Source organism: Pholcus phalangioides, unplaced genomic scaffold (genome assembly GCF_987345545.1).
Source record: "Pholcus phalangioides strain wild (caught in Gottingen) unplaced genomic scaffold, Ppha-v1.0 ptg000012l_1, whole genome shotgun sequence".
NCBI lineage: Eukaryota > Metazoa > Arthropoda > Arachnida > Araneae > Pholcidae > Pholcus > Pholcus phalangioides.
This window is the reverse complement of record NW_028301605.1, coordinates 13,680,878-13,698,970: the sequence shown is the minus strand read 5'-3', so window position 1 is coordinate 13,698,970 and position 18,093 is coordinate 13,680,878. Positions and strand designations below refer to the sequence as shown.

Genomic DNA, 18,093 nt, shown 5'->3' with positions numbered 1-18,093 from the left:
ACAAATATTTGTTTTACTATTCACACACACAATATATAATATATTTCTGATAAGTTGCAATAGATTTGCTAAATTCATCCCCTTAGCTGAGGGTGCATCTAACTGAGCATAATTTTAGAGAAACAAGGTATAGGCTGGTCATAAGCGGACTGGGAAAGGGGTGAGAAATCAAGATTTGCATAGTGAATGAGAGTTGGTTAGCCTCTGCCTTTCCCTATGCTAATAAATACTTTTTTTCACTGGAGGAGGGATTGCCCCATTAGCCTCCCCTTGTATCTTACTATGGGGGTTGTATGACATAACGTTCATATCAGGTGATGCATGAATAATTTATGTGTATTTTTTCTACATATAAATTTGATTTTAGGCCATGGCTGTAAGCTACACCGTATTGATGCGGAAAGCGCATTTGTGAAATGCTACAATACTTTCATTTTCCAGCAAGGTAAAAATGATTGAATTTTGTCTCTCTTGTGAAGCAAAAAAAAAAGTTCCAAGTTGCAAACTTTTTCTTTTTTTCAACATTTATATAATTTTTTTTTTTCACTTCCCTTGATAGTTCTTGAAACCCCTAGTGTGGGATATACTGCTCACCGTTATTTAGATGTGAAAGATGTTGTTGAAAACATTCCTGCTAGAGATCAAGAATGTCAAGCAGTGTTAGAAATCATGTAAGCTGATTTTGATTTCTTGAAATTAAAGGAAACTCATTTCCAGCTAAGATCTTGTAATTATTGCAGTAACTTTTAGAAATTAAAATTGATTTTTTTTTTTGCTTTAGTATTGTTAATGAAGGGCATGTGTCATTATAATAGTAGTCTGATGGAATGAAAGCATTTTTCAATTACACAACATCTCAAACAGGGTGTGATGGAAATTGTGTATTCATGATGTGTTATATTTTATCTGTCCGTGAAGTAAATTAAATGTTTTGTAGTCTTATAATCACTCGTAATTTATTGATTGTCAATCCACCCACAATGATTTAAAAAATTGGTGTTCACGTCCCAAGCTCATTAGGGACATGGTCGTTGACATGTTTGATCTGCTGAAATGGATGATTAAGTTGCAATTTGTATTTGTTTTACAGATCCAATATAGGTTAATTGGATAATTCAAATTTTGGATAATTTGAACTTTTTTCCAGTGACTTTCAACTTCAAATTAACCAAGTTCTATATTGAATTCAATTCCAAATTTAAATATAATTTTTACGTTGTCAAGTTTTGTGGAATTTGAAAAATCCACTTTTTTATGAACAAAAATAGTTAATGAAAATTAGAATTTTTAGAAGCATTCATATCTTTGAGAGATGATTTTAATTAAAATGCATACAACCATAGAAAATATTATGTAAAATATGTTATGAAAGTTAAAAATCAGATGCAGCTCTATCTGATAGTGTAAATCAAAAACTAGTTTTTCTTATTCAACTTTTTGTGTGTGTGTGTGTTGGTGTCCTTAATACACTTGTAACTAAATTTTCACTGGAAGTTGTGAGCAAGGTCATAGGGTTTACATGACCAAAATTTCAGAACTTGATATTTTTTTCACATTTCTAGAAAAACACTTAACTCCAAAGTGTCCACTAGCTCCAAATTATCTATCCAGTCTATCATTCTGCTATGAAGTAGTGTTTGAACAATTCAAGATAAACATTTCTCTTTCAGTTTACAAGAAATTAATCATGTTGAAGCTGTGGTGGAAGCACAAGCTGCGGTGGAAGCAGAAGGGCAAGCCCAAGCTGTGGTGGAAGCCCAAGCTGTCGTGGAAGCAGAAGGGCAAGCCCAAGCTGTGGTGGAAGCCCAAGCTGTCGTGGAAGCACAAGCTGAGGTGGAAGCAGAAGGGCAAGCAGAAGCTGTGCAAGCAGACAGTGGTAATTGTTTTTCTAAAAAAAGTCTTCTCTTTCTGAAAGAGTCTCTCTCCACAGAGGGTGAATTGTCTGCTTCTAAATTCGGAAGCCAGACGACAGCACATAACAAACTTCACGTTAGGTCACAGCATACACACACATATTTCCACCAGGTACCCAGGTATTCTTTAGAAAATTCATAGAGGAATATAGCAGAGGTGCATGTGTGGTTTAGTAGTAGTTATTGTAGGTAGTAGTTTTTCCACTCAGCTAAGAAACTTACATATTTTAGGAATTTTTCTTAGTTGATGCGAAAAGTAATGAAATTTCACAAACCTGAGACAAACCATTTGGGTGTAATCGCATATCAAAGGAGCCTAACATATAGGCCATAACATACACATTTTCTGAACCAAGCATACAGCAATCCCACTGTATAGTATCAGGCAGCAGGAAATGTAATGTGAGTGCTCTGTGTAAAAGTAGACAAACACCTCTGTCTTTGATGGTGGGGGGGGGGGGGGAGGCAATAGTCCCCATCAGCGTCGTAACTAGGATTTTTGTTGCCCGGGGCAAAAATTATTTTGCCGCCGATTACTTTATAATTTTATAATGGTGTTTTTTGTTCCCACCCCACTAAATTTTGCCATCTGTAGCAGTTGCCCCCCCCCCCTAGTTATGGCCCTGGTCCCCATGACCTCTCCTTCCAATCACATCTCCGCCTATTAATATATAGTGCCTCAAATATTTATAAATTCCAACATTATATTGTACACTCAAGTTGCATTGATCATCGATTGATTTTCCCCCTATGGTAATATATCTAGGTATTTTTCTCTTTTTTTAGGGTCATGATAATTTAGAACAGTATGTGTATGCAGCAACGTACAAAGGATTTTTATTTTTTGTTTGTTCTCCCAAAGGATTTATTATTATATAGGGAAAATGATAAAATTTTATGTACATTCGAATTTTTTTTACTCCCTATGTCATTGTGTTACTGTTTAATCATATATTTGTTTCAGCATCAACTGTTCCCATACTTATTAAATTTAAAGTTTCAAAATTTTGTCTTGGTCAATGAATTGTGTTCAAATTTTCTGTAAAAAATAGTTTACATTATGTGAGCTTCAAACTTTGACTCCCAGGAATGTAACTAATTCTTTCGTGAGTGAGCTTTTTTTTTGTAAGTGATTCTTTCACACTTCAAGGTGAGAATGCGAGCTGATCTCACATTTAAGAGTCTCTTCGTCAGCAATCAGGCCTGGAGCATTTAAAAAAAAATTACGCATGACACAAGCAAAAAAAAACTGCCAGTTTATCTGCTCCAAAAATTGATGATGATAGCACTAGACAAGCATTCCACAGAAACAAACTTTACGTTAAGTTTATAATGCATACATGCACCTTCTGACTTATACCCATTCACCAGAGGAATATGGAGGAGGTGCACGTGCAGTCTAGTAGTAGTAGTCGTAGCAGTACAGTCTCTAGCAAGAATTTGCTAGAAGTGAATGGTGGACACAGTTGAAAATTTGAGGATCACCATTTTTAATGGTCATATTAGAAAAGTAAAGAAATCAATGATGAAAAGGTGAATAATAAGAAAGACCACAAATATTTGTTTCCCTTGTTATTTGCTTTTTCTTTTTATTGTATCAGGTGAAACATTGCATTTTTGTTTTCATTGCCATCATGCGGATGGCCATACTTCCACACATTAAAAAAAATATATCCCATTAACTAACCTTAAAATGGGATATATTTTTATCAGCAATTAAGTAACCTTAATGGGATATCTTTACCGAAATTATTTGAATGAAGATAATTTTCATCATTTATCAATTAATGATAATTATATCTCACAGATATGATGTGTCAATTTAATTTTTTTTTTACCAAAATATATTTCAATTCTTTCTGTAGCCCTTCATTCCAAAAATTTTTGCAGTACAGTTGATGTGCAGTTTGTGAAATGGAGTACATTTTAGCGAGCGTCAACTGCAATTGGTAGTTTCTTTGACGTTGCCAATTGAATTACCCCATAATTTAGGGTTCCCCCCACTTCACATATTTTTTCCTGATGAAATATGGTCATTCTAGGAATGATGATACTTGATGTATAAATTTTTCCCCCCACCTCATAATATGAGGGGAGTGCCCAAAAGTATGTATATAATTGAAATCGCCTTATGGTAAGCAGAGCATCCATAGTTTGTGGTTCCCACCCTAGGTAAGCGTAAAACCACTCTTTCTGAATCGAAATGACGAATACGCAAATATTTTATAAAAGGCAGGGAAAAGCTCTGTGGTGGGGGAAAAAACAGATTCGCAGACTTGCCAACTCTACCGATTCAGGCGGGAGACTCCGGATTTTTCATCCTTCCACCCGCTCTCCGGATTTTGGCAGAAAATTAGATTTTACGTTGTCGTGGCGTCAATAATTACCGTCGTCGTTAGGGAAAACACCCATAGAGGACAGCTGTAATCATTTCCATCGAGCAGCCTTGAAAACGTGTGACCGCATTTACGCAACACCACCTATAGAACAAGGCCTCCGCACGAAGCTCGTGACGTCACTGAAGAACATATCACCTAGAACTCCTTAATACACTCCTTAATATATGAAGGCGTCTTAATTTCACCTGTTGCCATTGGATATAGCAGGCCGACGCATGTGATATCTTTACCTTTTTTACAATACACCCAATATGAATAGGAGAAATGGCCTTTATTGACGTCACAAGCTTCGTGCGCAGCCCTTGTTCTACAGGTGGTGTTGATTTTAGCAACTGGCAAAGACGCGACTTCGTTTTCGTAGCGTTTATCGGCAATCATTTATCAGGGGCATGGCCTTAGTTGCCGAAATTCCTGTATTATCGTTATTGTATTCCATTAACAGCCGTGCGGTAAACACGTTTTTTCGTCGGCAGCTTTGTAATTTGAATTTTTTTTTTAAATTGTTTCTTCCGATTAAATATGTCTTCAGAAAGAAAATATAAAACTTTAAGCTATATAAAGCTGAATATAAAGCTTTTAAGAGTTCATATGCCCAAGATTATCAATCACTGATAGCGTCCACGAAAGGAAACTCTTATAATTTATGAACAGTATGCAGATGTGATTTCTCTGTTCCGCAGGGAAAGACTGACATGGAATTATATTCTGCTCAGGGGCAATGCAGAACCTGCCTTGGGGGGGATGTAACTTTTTCTTAATTCGAGTCTATGGGGGGGGGGGGGAGTTTTTATTAAAAATAAAAAAAACTTAAAAGCGTTGCACACTGGAATTTTTATGAAAATTAGAAGACCCAGTTGAACAATACTTTGCAGGAATATTGAGAATGCTCGTGTCCTGTAAAAACAGAACGTATGGTCTGAGTAGAAATTCGTGGAGTAACACTAGCATCGTAAATAGTCATGGAGGAAAGAATACATTCAGTTGTTTCTTTCCTCCATGGTGAATAGTAATCATGATTGTGCATCGAGCTTATATTACTGGAGGGAGCGTGACGTCAGCGCTCTCCGCCTTGGCAGTGCTGAGAAAGGTGTCCCCCAACATCTTCCGTCGGAAGACCACGTGATTCGGTGCAAACAAACACTATCTCCCGTAGAGATCATGTTAAAATTGCCGATTTTAACATAGAATTGCGGAAGTTTAGTAAGGTTTTCCGCCACATCAATAATTTTAAAAACTGCATAGAATTCTCGATTTTTGAAATATCGAGTTCGCTTAGAGATACGAGAGAGAGAAGCCCAGAAAATGAAATATAAAATAATTAGCCAGACCCACTTTTGAGGTGGATATCCATGCAATAACACATTGATTTCAGTTTTTGATTTATATCTTCTCAAGCACGAAAATCAGAATTAATGTCTCCGTATTATCCACTTGCATCAATCCCGTATAGTTTGGGATGTTTTGAAATTAATTATGGGCCCAAATAAAATTAAATTCCGCAGCTTTAATCAAGCATTTTTTAAAGCAAAAACAGGCAGATCGATTCATTTCTGTTCCTTTCATGAGAGTAATTAAAGATAATTCCAGAATTAATGAAAGAGGTACTTTCAGCATTGATGAAATTGATAATTTCAAAAATAATGGTATCAATAATAAGTGGGAATTCCAGAATTATACAAATACTGTTCACGATCTTGTGGCGTGATTTTCAGGATGGGTCTCTGGTAACTAGCGTCGAATATTCCGCTGAACGAACCATCGATAATTAAGGACAATTCAAGATGAAATTAACTGAATTTATTGAAACATGAGAGGGAAAACGATACATGAGCCGCCTTGTTGTCGGCTTGATCGCGGTCATACTACTCCGTTGCGCGCGCAGCCATCAAGGCAACGGCCGCTCGCTAACGGTATGCTGCTGCCATCTAGGGGCGTCAACATGCCGCCCACCTTGAAACATCGTTTCAAAACTGACATGTTTACATGAAATACAATGGCAGCTGCATATGAAAATTATAAAAAAAATATATATATATATGCAAATTGTATAGATGCGCAGAAACATATGCTATTGTACATGAAATCTAAAAAATGTGATACATGATATAACCTTGAGCAGTCATACTAGTTGTCAACTGGTAGACGACAAAGTTTTTGTACATTTCTCTTAAATGTCCCATCCTTGGACTTGATAGAGACAACTCTGACGATCCCGTCGGATCCCGGAAACAACTCTGTCACTCGACCAAGTCTCCACTGCAAGGGTGGTAGACGATCTTCTTTCACTAGAACGAGATCACCGAGAGCGAGATTTTCTTTTGGTTTCAACCACTTGCTTCTATGCTGTAGCTGGGTAAGATACTCAGCTCTCCAACGATTCCAGAAATGTTGCAGAAGGCGCTGTACCAACTGCCAACGGGTGAGACGATTGAATTTTGTTTGTGTGAAGTCTGGCTCGGGCAATGCTGTCAACGGACCACCTATGAGAAAGTGACCGGGAGTGAGAGCAGACACGTCGTTTGGATCATTTGAAAGTTCACAGAGAGGACGAGAATTGAGACATGCCTCAATCTGTGACAACAAGGTATACAGCTCTTCGAATGTTAGCTGTATGTTGGAAGTGATTCGCCTGAGATGGTATTTCACGGCTTTCACTCCAGCTTCCCAAAGACCTCCCATGTGAGGAGATGCTGGAGGATTGAAATGCCAGTTTACTCCGACATCGGTGAGATGACTGGAAATACGTTCGTTATGAGTGCGAGATGAAAAGAGACGAGCAAACTCTCTCAGCACCTTGTCAGCTTTCACGAAGTTAGTTCCACAGTCACTGTATATATCACTCGGCTTTCCTCTCCTGGAAATGAATCGTTTCAGAGTGGCGATGAATGCCTCTGTTGACAAGTCACTTACAACTTCACAATGTACAGCTTTGGTTGAGAAGCATACGAAAAGTGCCAGGTATGCCTTGCATGGTTTTGCTCGAGATGCCTTTGACATCCTGATAGTGAAAGGTCCTGCATAATCGACAGCACAGCGAAGAAATGCTCGAGATGGTGTTACTCTTGCTGCCGGTAGGTCGCCCATGACTTGAAGAGCTGTTGCGCCACGATAGCGAACACAGGTTATGCATTTTCTCACAAATTGCCGGATGACACTTCTTCCAGAAACAATCCAGAATTGCTGTTGGATGCAAGACTGGAGAAGTTGAGGTCCAGCATGCAAATGCATTGTATGATAATGCTGGATAATCAACTGAGTGAAATGATGCTCTTTTGGAAGAAGAATTGGATGTCGGTGACTTCCCAACCAATGTGCATGTCGCAATCTTCCGCCCACCCTGATAATTCCATCATCGGCGATGAATGGATTCAACCGAAGAATATTGCAGTTTGAAGGTAGCGTTCCTGATTTTCTCAACGAAGACAATTCTGATTTGAATTCTACTTCTTGAACTCTCCTGACCCATGTATATAATGCGTGTGTCAGCTCTTGAGTGGTAAGAAACCCTGTGCTCCTTTCAGGTGCAGCAAGTTTGCAGTTGTCTACGAATCTGAAGACATATGCCGTGACTCGCTGAAGAGAAGTAAGTGAGGAAAACCTGTCGATAATTTCCATGTCATGTGCAATACCAACAAACACAGATTGGTTGCAAGAAATATTTTTCTTCTCTTCAGTCAAAACTTCATCCACGGAGCTGCACAACACAGGTTTGTCTGCTAGCTGACCTGGCTTGGAAAGGAACTCTGGGCCATACCACCATAGGGTAAATGCCTTCAATTTGTTGGCCGGTATTCCTCGTGACGCACAATCAGCGGGATTGTTGGTTCCATCAATGTGATTCCAATGACCCTCAGGGAGAAGCTCATGAATTTTTATAACTCGATGAGCCACAAACGTCTTCCACCGGCTTGGATGTGAAGAGAGCCAGGCGAGAACAATTGTAGAGTCAGTCCAGCACCATATGTTTGTGTTGACTAGACGTAGTGCATTGCATGTAAACTTGATGAGTCTTGCAAGCAGCACTGCTCCACAAAGTTCAAGTCGAGGCAAGGTTGTTGGCTTCACAGGGGCTACTTGTGTCTTTGCTGTTACTAGTTGAACCTTCGCAACTCCTTCACTGGAAACTGTTCGAATGTACACAACCGCGGAGTACGCCTTTTCTGATGCATCACTGAAACCGTGAATTTCTAACATATGTGAAGAGATTTGCATCATATATCTTGGAATTTGAATGTCCTCCACTTGCTTGAAGTCTTCATAAAATGCTGTCCATCGATTGTGAATGTTCTCTGGCAATTGCTCATCCCAAGACAGTTCAGCTTTCCACATTTCTTGTATTAGAATTTTGACATTGATTATAACAGGAGCCAGCCATCCAAGTGGGTCAAACACCTTGGAGATGTGTGATAGAACAGAGCGCTTGGTCCACTGTTGCATATTTACCGGTGGTGATTTTGAATTGAAAACAAATACATCATCCTTTGGCTTCCATAAAATGCCCAAAGTTTTGATGTCAGTCTCTATTTCGAACGTAGTACTTGTCGCACGAAAGTCATTCGGTAGCGATACAAGAACGTCTTCATTTGATGCCCACTTTTTTATGACGAATCCACCGTTTTGAAGAAGTTTAATGATTTCCTGCTGAATGTGAATAGCTTCCTCGACTGAATCTGCTCCAGTGAGCAAATCGTCTACATAAAAATCCTGCTTGACTATGGCAGAAGCTCTGGAAAACTCATCTTTTTCATCCTCAGCCAACTGCTGCAGGCACTTGGTAGCTAAGTAAGGTGCTGATGCAGTTCCGTATGTCACAGTCAGCAATTGATACTCCTTGATGAGTATATCTGGCGATTCCCTCCACAAGATTGTTTAGTACTTCGCGTCGTCCGGATGAACAAGTATCTGACGATACATTTTGACAATATCTGCTGTCATTGCGACCTTGTGAGTTCGGAAGCGGAGAAGAAGTGTGGCAATATCGTCTTGCAATGTTGGTCCAACCATCAGCTTATCATTCAGTGATAAACCCCATGATGATTTTGCTGAAGCATCAAAAACCACACGAAACTTGGCTTGATTTTCTGGCTTCATAACTGCGTGGTGAGGTAGGTAGTACTTGTCTTGATTGTCACTTGTCACCTCCTGCTGTTTCATGTGTCCCAGAGTCTCATACTGTTGCATGAACTCACGATACATTCTCTGAGCTTCTGGCTGGTGTCTCCAACGCCTTTCATTTTGTAGAAGTCGTGTCTCAGCTACGTCTCTGGATGATGACAATTTTCCATCGATGTTCTTGAAAGGAAGCCTGACGATGAATCTTCCCGATGAATTACGTGTGTGGGTTGTGTCGAAGTGTTGTTCACATGCTTGCTCTTCGGCTGTCAACAATGAAGTTTGCGGGACTTCTTCCAATTCCCAGAACTTGTTGAGATCGAAGCTTGTACTCTGTACGAGAAGTGTTGTTGAAACAGGTCTCGGTATGTCTGTGGTATGTACCTTCCCCGAGATGACCCAGCCGAACACTGTCTCGAGGGCATGAAGTGAACCATCATGAGATGCTACTCGTCCAGGCAACAACAGTTTTCCAAAAACATCTGCACCCAATAGTACATCCACAGCACCAGTACGGAAACAATGTTTATCTGCTAGTTTCAAGTTTTTGAACTGTGTCAACCCCCTTGAAGAAATATTTGTTTGCGGCAAATTGCATGTTATTTTGGGCAACACAAAAGCATTAACCAGTTCAGTCGATTCGTTGTCACATGAAGATATGTTGAAGTGAACCAGTCCTCTTACCTTGCCAAGCTTGGTTGACGATAGTCCAGAGAGATTCAAGTTGCAATTATGTCGTCGGAGACCTAGTGTTTGAACGCATGCCTCTCGGATGAAACTTGATTGGCTTCCGGAGTCGAGAAGTGCCCTGAATGTGTGAGCTTGACCCATTTTATCGAACCCTTTGACGATGGCCGTCGGCAAGATGACATAACTGGAAGTCGACGTCTTCCTTGTACGCGACAACTGTGACGAAAAGACTGAAGTCGTTTTGACAGTCGTTGTGGTATCGACATCCGCTTCATGCAGTAGTGTGTTGTGTGAACCGTTGCATTTTTTGCAGTGTCCTGCAGAGCAACTCCGAACCATATGTGATGATCCCAAACAGTTGAAACAAAGTCGAAGCTTTTCGACCGTTGCTTTTCTAGCTGAAACACTCTGGTCGAGGAATGTCGAACATCTGAAGATGGGGTGGTTTCCTTTGCAAACCACACATGTGCTAGAAACACCATGATTTATCAACACTGATTTTCGTGATTCGAATGAATTCGTCGGGTGACCTTGCGTCTTCGACTTGGCTGAACCTGATGATTTGCTTGTGCTGACAGCTGCAAGAGCGCGAGCCCGATTGTCGATGAATTCCCGCCATTCACTGAAAGTGAAAATTTTCTTATCCCCCTGCGAATGAAGAGACCACTGGCGCAAAGATTCCGGATCCAGTTTCTTGGACAGGAAGTAGATCAGGATACTGTCCCAATGTTGCACCGGTTGCTGCAGCGATTGTAGAGCTTCCAGGCACTGATTTGTGGTATCTAGAAGCCGACGTAGGCATGTTGCTGACTCATGTGCGATGTTCGATTGCGAAAACAGCTTGTCCAGACTTGCCTGAACAATCTGTTTCGTTGTTGAACCGATCGTACAAAAGCGCCCATGCTTTGCCGTAATTGCTCCCTGCGAGCGGGATCGCGTGAATTACTTGAGCGGCGTTTCCCTTGACACATAGTTTCAAATATTGTAACTTTTGAATGTCACTTAAACTTTTATTTTGATCGATGGTCGTTGTGAACATATCGCGAAATGGCAACCAATCGTTAAGTTCGCCACTGAACGAAGGCAGTTCAATTTTCGGTAAGCGCACGGAACTAGCTTCTGAATTTATAGTACCTGATTGTTTCGTCGATCCTGATGCCTGGGCCATGCTGAAGCGAAGATCGTCGATCCGACTTGCCAAATCGTCGAATTCCGCTTCGTGGGCTTCCAGATGTTCATCCGTTGACAAGATGACGATTTCATCATGCAAGACGTTGAGCTCCGTCCACAGTTCTTTGGCTTGATCTTGATAGATTTCCAACTGATGCCGTGGGAGATCATCGCTGTTGAGCTTCGGCTTGATGATGTTGCAAAGCCGCGTGATCTTGCCTTTCACCGAACTTCGTTTCTTTACCAAAGATTCCATCTGAAGACCGCTGTCGCTGGTTGCGTTTTTCTTCCCGGATTTCGGCACCATAAATGTTCACGATCTTGTGGCGTGATTTTCAGGATGGGTCTCTGGTAACTAGCGTCGAATATTCCGCTGAACGAACCATCGATAATTAAGGACAATTCAAGATGAAATTAACTGAATTTATTGAAACATGAGAGGGAAAACGATACATGAGCCGCCTTGTTGTCGGCTTGATCGCGGTCATACTACTCCGTTGCGCGCGCAGCCATCAAGGCAACGGCCGCTCGCTAACGGTATGCTGCTGCCATCTAGGGGCGTCAACAAATACAAATACAACGCCACAACAGGCAAATTGCCCAACGAGGTGGCTGACTTAAGAACATCATGGATCCCCGAGCCATTTTTTGGAGGCCCTACCAACTACTGCTACACCACACATGAACATTTCAAATGCGGGAAAATAGGAGACATCGCCAAAACCGAACAAAGTTACCAAATATTGTTGAAATTACGGAAAAGTCACAATTGCGAGAAATGAAGCATTACTGCAAATTGCAGTGGATTAAAATGAATTCCACGGAAAAACCATTCAGCGAGGCAAATGTGGGAGATTAATTACAGTTAAATTATCATAATATAGTTTACGAGTTGAAAAATAATTTCAATCTTTGACTTCAATAAAGTACAAAAATTCAAGTAGGCTTCCAAAAATTCGGGATGGTCGGAAAATTCCGGGACGTATGGTCAACCCGTGCTTAAATCACAGAGAAGTCGCCGCTCGCGGGAGATAAAGTGTCACTTCAAAAAAGAAAATTTTGCGCAATAAATACGACTTATTTGTAGTCGTAATGTAACTTCTGGGTTGGGAAGAATATAAAGTAAAGTTAACTTCGCTGAAAAACCGGGATATTTTTGCCAAACAAGTCCGTACAAATGCGGGACGTATGGTTACCTCGCGTGTGATATATTTCCCCACACAAATTCAAATGAAACGTGCTGCCATCTACTAATACAAACACATACTTAAATATTTCAAAAACAATAAATACTTCTCAGACCCCAATAAACATTGTTTTTTTCGTTGTCTTTTAAAATCTATTTCATTTCAAGAGCTCTCTCACAACTTCCCCAAAACCATCAAGAACTTTTTTACGGGACCAATTTTAGGTGATTTCTCGCCTTTTTTTTTTTCATAACGCTTTCTGAAGACCTTAAAAAAAATACGCTTGATTATTTTTTTTCTTGCGAAATTAGAAGCAAATATAGTTTGAGTAATGTGTGATATTTGTGCTACCATCGGTCTACAAGGTTCAGAGATATTTCCATAGCTTTCCATTTTATCAATAGGTGACAGCACGAATTCCATCAATGGCTTCCTAAAGAATAGGGTGACCATATTTCCTCGAGAGAAATACGGGAAATTGGTATTCCAAATACGGGACATCGCCAATTATTGCCGAGAACGACGCCAAAAGTCAACAATGTTGCCAAATATTGCTGAAATTACGGGAAAATCGCAATCGCGGGAAACGAAGCAACACTGCAAATTACAGTGGATTCCACAAAATAAAACGTTTACCAAGGCAAATGTGGGAGATTAATGTTATTTGTAGTTGTAATTATCATAATATTATTTATGAGTTCAAAAATGTTTTCGATCTTTGACTTCAATGAAGAATAAAAATCCAAGTAGTGTCATGCAAAAAACGAGAAACCGGGACTGTCCCGGAAAATACGGGACGTATGGTCACCCTACTAAAGAAGCAAAATTCACACACGCACAACTGTCATAACCACGGCTGTTCTTCGTGACGGCAAACGGGGCAGGTGCCCGATTCCCACAAACTCTCAGAGTCCCGAAAATGATTGTCTTTTGTATTTTAGACATAGCCACAAAGCGACCACCATACGTCCCGTATTTTTGACAGTCCCGGTTTTTTCTGTTTTTCCTCTGGCTCGACATTTTTGCAAAAATGTCCCGGTTTTTCCAAATAAACGATTAAAATGATCTTTCCAACTAAAAAAATTACGTTACGGTAATAATTATATATATATACGGCTACAAATAACAATATCTCTCATATTTGTCACTTTTTTTTAATTCACTGCTATTTGAAATGGCTCTCTATTTCCCGTGATTGCCAATTTTTCTGTGATTTTAGCACGAGTCTGCAACCTTGCTTACTTTTGGGCGTCGTTATTTAGCGATAATTGGTAATGCCCCATATTTTCCATTATTTCGAAGCACAATTTCCCGTATTTTTCTTGAACAGATATGGTCAGACTACACGTGTTCCCTCTTTCTACTCTTATGCCTATGCCTCAAAGAAGAATACATATAGGGGAGGGGGGCTCAAAAATTGATATTTGCCCAGGGCCCGAACTTATGAGGAATAAGACCTGCATACAACTGTACTTTGTCCAGTTAAAATTTTAAGCCGAACTTAATTAGTTCGTCACCCCAATAAAGGGGCCGTGGGGGGTTCGCTTTGGACCACAGGGCAAAGAGGCCGTGAGGTTTTAATTATTTTTTCAGGGAAAGGTGTCAAAACCAGGGCCATCTTAAGAGCATCACGAGTCCCAAAATGGAACTAGGGAAGGGCAGAAAAGACCTGGGCAGAGAGTCTTTCAAAATTACGGGGGAGCAAGTGCCAAAATGTGCACTGACACCGGGTGACCGAGTAAATTTCCATTTTGTAATAGCGGCTCATTGGGCCTTCCTATGAACTTGAGCAGGGCCTCAACTAAGGAACGGCAGGAGGATCTGGTGAACTCTGGGTGCTGAGCTCTTACTCTATTTCCGTTAGGAATTGGTGACAGATTTAAATTTTCGTTTCAAGTTGTGAATCTTTCAAACATCTTCAGTTGTCAATCGAGTTGAAGCCGGCATCTTCAGTTTCGAATCAAGCCGAGGCAGACATCTTCAGCGGCGAAATGAGTGGAGGCAGACATCTTCAACTACGACTGGAGAGGAGGCAGGCATTTTCAACTGTGAATGAAGATGAAAAATACTGAATATAGTGAAATTATGGCTGAAGAGGGCCCCCCAAAAAATGTTTGGGTCACAGCTCAGTCAACCGAAATCGTCAACACGCCTGTTGATTCAACAAATTTGTTGATTCAACCAGTGATTCAACAAATGGATTCAGAACCAAATTGGAAGTTGATTCGTACGACCCTTCTCAGGAGCTCCCGCGACTAATGTTTCGGGTCGCGAACCACAGGTTAAGGACCCCCCAGGAATAACGCAAATATCGGAATAATATTTTGAGTCCAAAAATATTCATGCGATAAAATTCTTTATATCTTTCGAACGGAAACTGATCGAGCAATAGTTTAAGGTCAAATGCAATAAAATGAACACGTTCCATCAGGCCAAAAAAACCCTCTAGCGGCAAATTCAAGAACTTTTTTGAACTTGATTTCGATTCCTAAACAAATTTCTCCCACACGCAACGTAGGAGGTGGTCTAACAGCGCGCGTTGTTTCACGCTTTCAAAACCTGCCTGCGGTTAAATGATTGAAAAATTGTACCTAAAAATGGTCACGAAAATGTTTTGTGCAGCTTTATGGAACAGTATTCACATAATAACGACCTCGATGTATAAATAAAAAAAAAGCCATCACCAACCCAGAAGGTATTAGCATTATTGTTCTCCAAGGTAACCCAACAGACATTATCACCATTGATTTTTAATCAAGGTTAATGCCTTCGATTCCGCGTGTATGTGTGTGTGTTAAATGACCCTTTTCTGTTGTTTGATCAAGGGGGATGGGGTTTCTGAAACTTATTGCTCAATGTCCCCTGTTTTTTTCTCTCTCTCTCTCTTAGTAGGGCCGTTATGTGATGTCGCGAGAGCCACGCCATTACCAACAGTGAAGAGACCGACCCCCCCCCCCCATGCACAACAATTCTTACGATTGTTGGTGGGGGTTTTCGCAAGCGCCCCTGAATTAACGACTGAAAGGGGAGACTTGAACACATAGGAGGATGGTCTTCCTTCGAATTAAGTCTAATCTCCGAGTTGCGTTTCTGCTCGTAAGGCAAGGAGAACGGGGGGGGGGGGGGTTGCAAGCGAGCAAGCCAGTGAGTGTAACGTCATGCCATCGGGTCGTTAAATATTAGCACAGAGCACCGCCTATTGCAATCCGTTTTCATTTGTGTTATCCTCTCGCCGCGTGTTGTATGTGCCATAGCTCTTCGTTTAGTATCTCTTAGGATATCCTCTTCCCGCCTTATAGGGTTGGGGGGCGAAAGAATCTCCAAACGCTAGCTCCACAAACCAAACACACATCAAGGGACGACAACATAAACATTCCATATGTCCGGCAATATGTGTACATATTTTTATATGAGTATAAAGTCTCATATGAGAATCTGAAATGGGGGTTTCCCCGACGTGTGGTATCGGGAGCTATGACTCTAATAAAAAGTTATCAGGTGGAGCTCTATCAGGAGTTATTACATGTCGCGGAACGTAATTAGGAAGTGGTGTGACGGCATCGATGGTTCATATATTAAAACTTGTGTTTTTCCGGGTCGGCGAGGGAGACAAATATTTTCACAAACAATCGTCGGTGAGACATCTCTGCCCCTCCCCATACATCGACTAGGCCGAAATTTTCGGGGCATGTCCAAGACCGGACTTAGGCAGATGCGAAGGATGCTATCGCATCGGGCGAAGAGCGGATCCAGATGGGATGATGGGGAGGAGGTGATCGCCTCTCAAAGGAGCCGAGTAACATGGGGAAAATTTGTCCCGTAAAATACGGGATGATCGGTTGCACTTACATAATACGCCACTTCTCAGACATATCGCCCTGAATCTACCTGTCTTCGCTTCATCCGCAGCTGAAGATGTCTGCCTTCGCTCTATCTGCAGCTAAAGATGTCTGCCTCTGATCCATTCGCAGCTGAAGATATCTGTCTCGACATATTTGCAGCTGAATATGTCTGCCTTTCAGCTGAAGATATCTGCCTCGACATATATGCAGCTGAATATGTCTGCCTCCGTTCCATTCGCAGCTGAATATGTCTGCCTCCATTCCATTCGCAGCTGAAGATGCCACATTTATCTCTATTCGAAACTGAAGATGTCAACCTCGGCTTCATTCACAGTTGAAGATATCTGAATCGGCTTCATTCGCAGCTTAAGATATCTGAATCGGCTTCATTCGCAGCTTAAGATATCTACCTCAGCTTGATTCACAAATGAAGACGCCTGCCTCCACTCCGAAGATATATGCCTCGGTTTCACTCGCAACTGAAGAGGCAAACCTTCCCTCTATTCGAAGCTAAAGGTGCCAGCCTTCCCTCTATTTGAAGCTGAAGATGTCAACCTCGGCTTCATCCACAGCTGAAGATATCTGAAACGGATTGATTCGCAGCTGAAGATATCTGCCTCGACTTCTTTTACAGCTGAAGGTGCCTGCCTCGACTCCATTCGCAGCTGAAGATATATGCCTCGGCTTCATTCGCAGCTGAAGATATATGCCTCAGCTTCATTCGCAGCTGAAGATATATGCCTCGGCTCAGGGCCGTCTTAAGAGCATCATAGGCCCCCGGGCCAAGTGGTTTTCCTGAGGCCCTACCAGGCAAATTCTAGAAAATTTCAACCAAATCTCATTTTTGTGAGGCTCCTCTTCCCTTCAGGCCCCCGGGCCGTGCCCGAGTGGGCCCATGCGTTAAGACGGTACTGCTTCGGCTTCATTCGTAGCTGAAGATATGTCTCAGCTCATTCGCATCTGAAGATGCCTGCCTCCACTCCATTCGCAGCTGCAGATGTCCATTTCGGCTTCATTCGCAGCTGATGACGATTTTCTCGGCTGAATTCGCGGTTGATGATACCTGCCAAATTTGAAACTTCTCGCCTTCAATTTTCATGAATTTTAAAACTATTTACGAATTTATAAAACATTATAATTTATTAAAATTCACTATTTTTTTTTTTAAATTTCAAATGAACAATATCTCACAAATTCTACTTGGTTAACGCCCTACCTTATCTTAAGATAACTAAAAGAAAGATGACGCTTTCTATTCACTTAAGCAACGAAAGAAAAACACTAAAGTAAATTTCTAAAGCCCCCCCTGGGCTTAAGAAAAATACGGCTAAAAGCTCTAACAAAGACTCGAGAGGGAACGTCCCTTTTAAAGAACCGAGAAGAAAATTCCTCCTTCGTTTCCTTCCGTTTTTTAAAGAAAAGAGTCAACCTCCTTCTTAAAAAGATCCTTAAATCCTCCTTCCCATCAACGCCATTACTTTTTTTCAAGAAACAACAACGTTAACACGATAAATAAATTCTAGAAAATTCCTTCGATTCATTTTGCACATTAACGAAGAACAAAAACAAAAAGGACCATTACAAAGCAAAAGTCACATCGAAAACAAGAAAAAATGACTGTCGAATCCCTTTGTTGAAGAGAAGGAACGCCTGTTTTTTTTCAAAGCAAGAATGCTGAACCTTCTTGAGAGTGCGTGTGGGCCACTTCATTTGTTTGAAAACGTGCCGCGAGCTACTTAAGTGATATGTAAATGTGCCACGGATCACTTAAGTGATCTGG

At 41.0% G+C, this 18,093-nt stretch overlaps 1 protein-coding gene and 1 long non-coding RNA gene across 2 annotated transcripts; one reads left to right on the top strand and one right to left on the bottom strand.

The window, feature by feature from the left end:
* Positions 1–582: 582 nt before the first annotated feature.
* LOC149079620 (uncharacterized) lies at positions 583–2,803 on the top strand. Its single transcript, XR_016193643.1, has 3 exons — positions 583–671; positions 1,671–1,876; positions 2,700–2,803. It is a non-coding gene; the product is annotated as an uncharacterized LOC149079620 (long non-coding RNA).
* Positions 2,804–6,436: 3,633 nt separating this feature from the next.
* Positions 6,437–11,591, bottom strand: LOC149079619 (uncharacterized). The gene is made up of 3 exons (XM_089240432.1): positions 11,061–11,591; positions 9,220–10,978; positions 6,437–9,102 (listed from the first exon to the last, which is right to left on the bottom strand). The coding sequence occupies exons 1-3, from the start codon at positions 11,589–11,591 to the stop codon at positions 6,437–6,439; spliced, it is 4,956 nt and encodes a 1,651-aa protein (XP_089096558.1).
* Positions 11,592–18,093: the final 6,502 nt, after the last annotated feature.